General features: G+C 37.3%; 1 protein-coding gene across 1 annotated transcript in view; it reads right to left on the bottom strand.

The window, feature by feature from the left end:
* IL31RA (interleukin 31 receptor A) overlaps positions 1 to 3685 on the bottom strand; it is an 84174-nt gene that overhangs the window by 40517 nt on the left and 39972 nt on the right. Inside the window, exons 7-8 of the mRNA XM_019532085.1 lie at positions 2076 to 2241; positions 755 to 837 (exon numbers count right to left, since the gene is read on the bottom strand). Coding sequence (XP_019387630.1) covers positions 755 to 837; positions 2076 to 2241 — 249 coding nt within the window. The remainder of the gene's footprint in view (positions 1 to 754; positions 838 to 2075; positions 2242 to 3685) is intronic.

Raw genomic sequence — 3685 nt, 5'->3', positions numbered from 1 at the left:
GACACCATGATGAGTGACTGCAATCAATTACTACCCTCTGGGTCTGACCACAGAGCCAATTTCCCAGCCAAAGGATAATGGTGGACCCAAGGCCACAATTGGCCAGGTTTGCCAAGAGGTGATCATGGGATACCAGAACAAAGGCTTTTTTTGAAATCAAGATATATGACATCAATCTCTTCTCCTTTGTCCAAGTGATAGGTCACCTGGTCATAGAAGGAAATGAGGTTGGTCAAGCAAGACCTACTCGCAACAAACCTGTGCTGGCTATCCCTCGGTATGTGGGCATCAGCCAGTCCATTAAGGATGGCCTCTTTAATGGGCATCAGCCAGTCCATTAAGGATGGCCTCTTTAATAAACTTTTCTAAGATCTTCCCCAGAATAGAAGTCAAGCTGATGGGCCTATAGTTAGCCCGATCCACTTTCCTCCCTTTCCTGAAGATAGGCACCACATTGGCCTTCTTCCAATCTTCGAGTGCTACACCAGAGCGCCAGTTTTCAAAGAACTGCCTGATTCCTTCTAAATCCTTTATTCCACAGGTGTTAAATGAGACTCTCTAGTTTTTAACTTTTTAGTCTTGATGTTCCATTAATCAAGTTATCTTTTCTTCTGCAAATCTGTCTGTTAGCAGCTCCTAGTAATCTAACTCCTATTCCACAACCCTGCAAACTGTTTTTAACTCTAGCTGTTCTACAACAAAGAGCACAAAAGGAAGACAGCTGTGATTTTAAAGTCACAGATGTAGTACATACCTTCCACATAAGATGCACATCTCTATTTCCAGATGACTGGGGAGATTCAATTACCCTCCACAAATCTACTTTTCTTGAAGGAGCTAATACAATGAACAATAAGAAGCATAAAACTTACTGTTATTCTTTAAAATGGTAAGGTTGAAAAAACATTTTGAAATGCTTTCAAAATAATGTCTGAAAGCAACTATTCTAAATTTAAAGAATTCCCTTACAATCCCTTTTATTTCTAATGCTATGCTTTTTTTCATCTTCCCTTACAGTTGAAACTACCTCTTCTCTTCCTATGCACCAAGCAACTCTCCTATCCCCCTCTGCCTTCACATTTTATTTTGTTTGTTTAGTTTTCCAGCAATAATTTTTTCTCTTAAGAACCATTTGCTCCCTCCCTTTGGCCTATTTCTCAATTCCTGTTTTACAGTATCAGTTTTACTTAGATTATGAGAACCTGAAGCCAGAGATCATATTTTCCCACATAAAACTACTAGATAAGTACATAACACTAAATAAAATTATAGCAACTTGCCATATCTTGCTTATTCTAGACTTCCACATATTTATGAGGAAAAAAAATACAGAACTTGCAACATCTCTAATATCCTAATTAAATTAGGTATTTTATGGCCTATAAAAAGGGGGTTGATAAACCTTTCCAACATGATTTAAAATATAAATATATATTTTTAATATTCCTAAACATGTAAAATCACTTTGAGTTTCCCTGTATTCTAGCCATTTACTCTTGAACACTCATTATTTTAGGTGTCTTCATGACTTTCTCTAGATTTCTTTATCTCCTTTTCCACAAACTGTTTTACTGCTTGAATTTACTGTCAGGAATTATAAAGGGCTTTTTCTTTTTTTTGCCTGATTTATTTAATTTTCAAATTTCTAATTTTATTTCATGTTACTATACTAGCTTGATACACTGTACTCCTACTTCCACGATAATTTGGAGTAAGGCTATTTTCCTTATTCACTCCTGTCTAACCTCATTCAGTTTTTCCCTCCACTCCTCTCGCTTCTCCAGTCTCTCTGGTCATCCATCTCTTTCTTTTAAGCTCTGTTTTATTTCTTTTAAATAGCCCATTATTTTCTCCTCCGTTCATTTTCCTCACGGCCAGGTCTCCCTACCTATTTCAGTCTTCCCTCCTCCTGCCAAGTTTAACTGAAAATATTTGTTCTCATAAGTTCAATCCTTGAGTCAACAGAGTGACAAATATCCTGAAAATAGAAATAGGTTGCTGTTGTTAAATCTGCTCCAAAAATATCCCCAATTTAATCCTGGGGAAAAAAAATATGATATAAATGATTTGCCTGCCTTTTTCTTCTGTTCTTCCTGTTCTCTCTTCACTCCATTCGCTCCAGAATTTTGCTAATGCACCTTTACATTGAATGGCAATAGCATACTCAGTAAAATCCTGTAGGTCCATTAGATTATATGATTTTATGGTCTCAGTATGGTTTGTGCAGTCAGTAATATTTCCCTAAAAGTGAACATAGGGACAAAAATACTTTGATTTAAAAAGAAACCCCAAAACACAGTATATATTCATCTAAAAAACAGAGCAGTCACTACCCAAAACCTGTATCTAAAAGTGGGAGCATGTGGCTCTCTCATATTCCCACCTTAATCCTCTACTAAAGAAAAAAGAAAATTATTTACCTTGTAATTCTACTTCTGTGTAGCATTTTAGTATCTAGCTTTTAGTAATTTCCCCACAAGGCTGGTATTAGCTCTTTTTTTAATGTAAAAGTAGCAACAGTGAAGAAGAGCATGAGCGAGGCTTTCCATTGGACATTGCCATGCCATCCTCCTCAAGTATCTCTGCAGCCCCACAAATATTTTAGTCAACTCCAACTGCATGGGAGCTAAAGCTCCAAGAAATTAAAACAATCCAAAAAAGGATAAATGTATGAACAAACTAGAAGTGTCAGTGGAAAAAAAAAAACTGAAAAAAGTCCTAAGAAACAATCCTTTTAAAAAGTTAGCCTCTAAGTTCTCATGGGAGACAGGTGTATGACAAATATGTAATGCAGGACCTTCCAATAAGAATGACAAGGTCTGTCGTTTTCACTTTTCTCAAGAGGTCAATTGTATAGAAGAGTCTCACACCTATAACCTGAGGAGCTCCAAAACAAAACTGCATGCATTTCCAAGTAAGTCTAAAGCTGTACCCCTACACCATATGAACTGGATGAGAACCATAAAAGAAAGTTGAGAACCATATTTGCCTAAGCTAATATGGTCCTAAATCACTGAACTTTTGTCTTTTTTAAGCATTGCCAACAATTTCACTTCCAGAAGGATTCATGAAGAGACTTACAGTATACAGGAATTTCCTTTTCCAATAAATGGAGATAACATCATTTAGTGGCATAAGCATGAGATTGATAGCTTCTTATTCACACAGGTGGCAAATAGGTCTAGCGTGTACTTCTACGACAAATGTAACATATCCTAATGCTTCGGACTTATACCTTATATATGAAGAAAGCGACTAAGTAAAAATAATGAAACGGAGACAAGAACTTTTTAAACATCTCATTATCCTCTTAATTCTTCTGTTTTTCAAGTTAATGCTTGAGGGCTCAAACACTGAAGAATAGTAGATGGACATTTGCTAGGCACTGCATATTAATAGGAGACTATCTGCAAATAACAGGCCTCAGAGGGTGCATCCAGAGAAGCGTGCATGTGCCTCTTGCTGCATCCCAAACCAGTTTGGATGCTGCAAGAGAAACACTGTGAACAAAAAAATGTTCCCCACACTGCATATTTGCAGCACGGGCTTAACATTTGATACCTGGATATCCAGGTATCAAAAAAACACAGGGAAAGAAAGCAGGGCAGGGCACGGTCCTATGCCCTGATGTAACCCAGAAGCCGGTCCTCTGGAGAAATGCTCTGATTTCTGGCCAGAGTTTCTC

Source organism: Crocodylus porosus, unplaced genomic scaffold (genome assembly GCF_001723895.1).
Source record: "Crocodylus porosus isolate Cpor-Errol unplaced genomic scaffold, CroPor_comp1, whole genome shotgun sequence".
NCBI lineage: Eukaryota > Metazoa > Chordata > Crocodylia > Crocodylidae > Crocodylus > Crocodylus porosus.
This window is presented reverse-complemented; position numbering and strand designations above follow the sequence as displayed.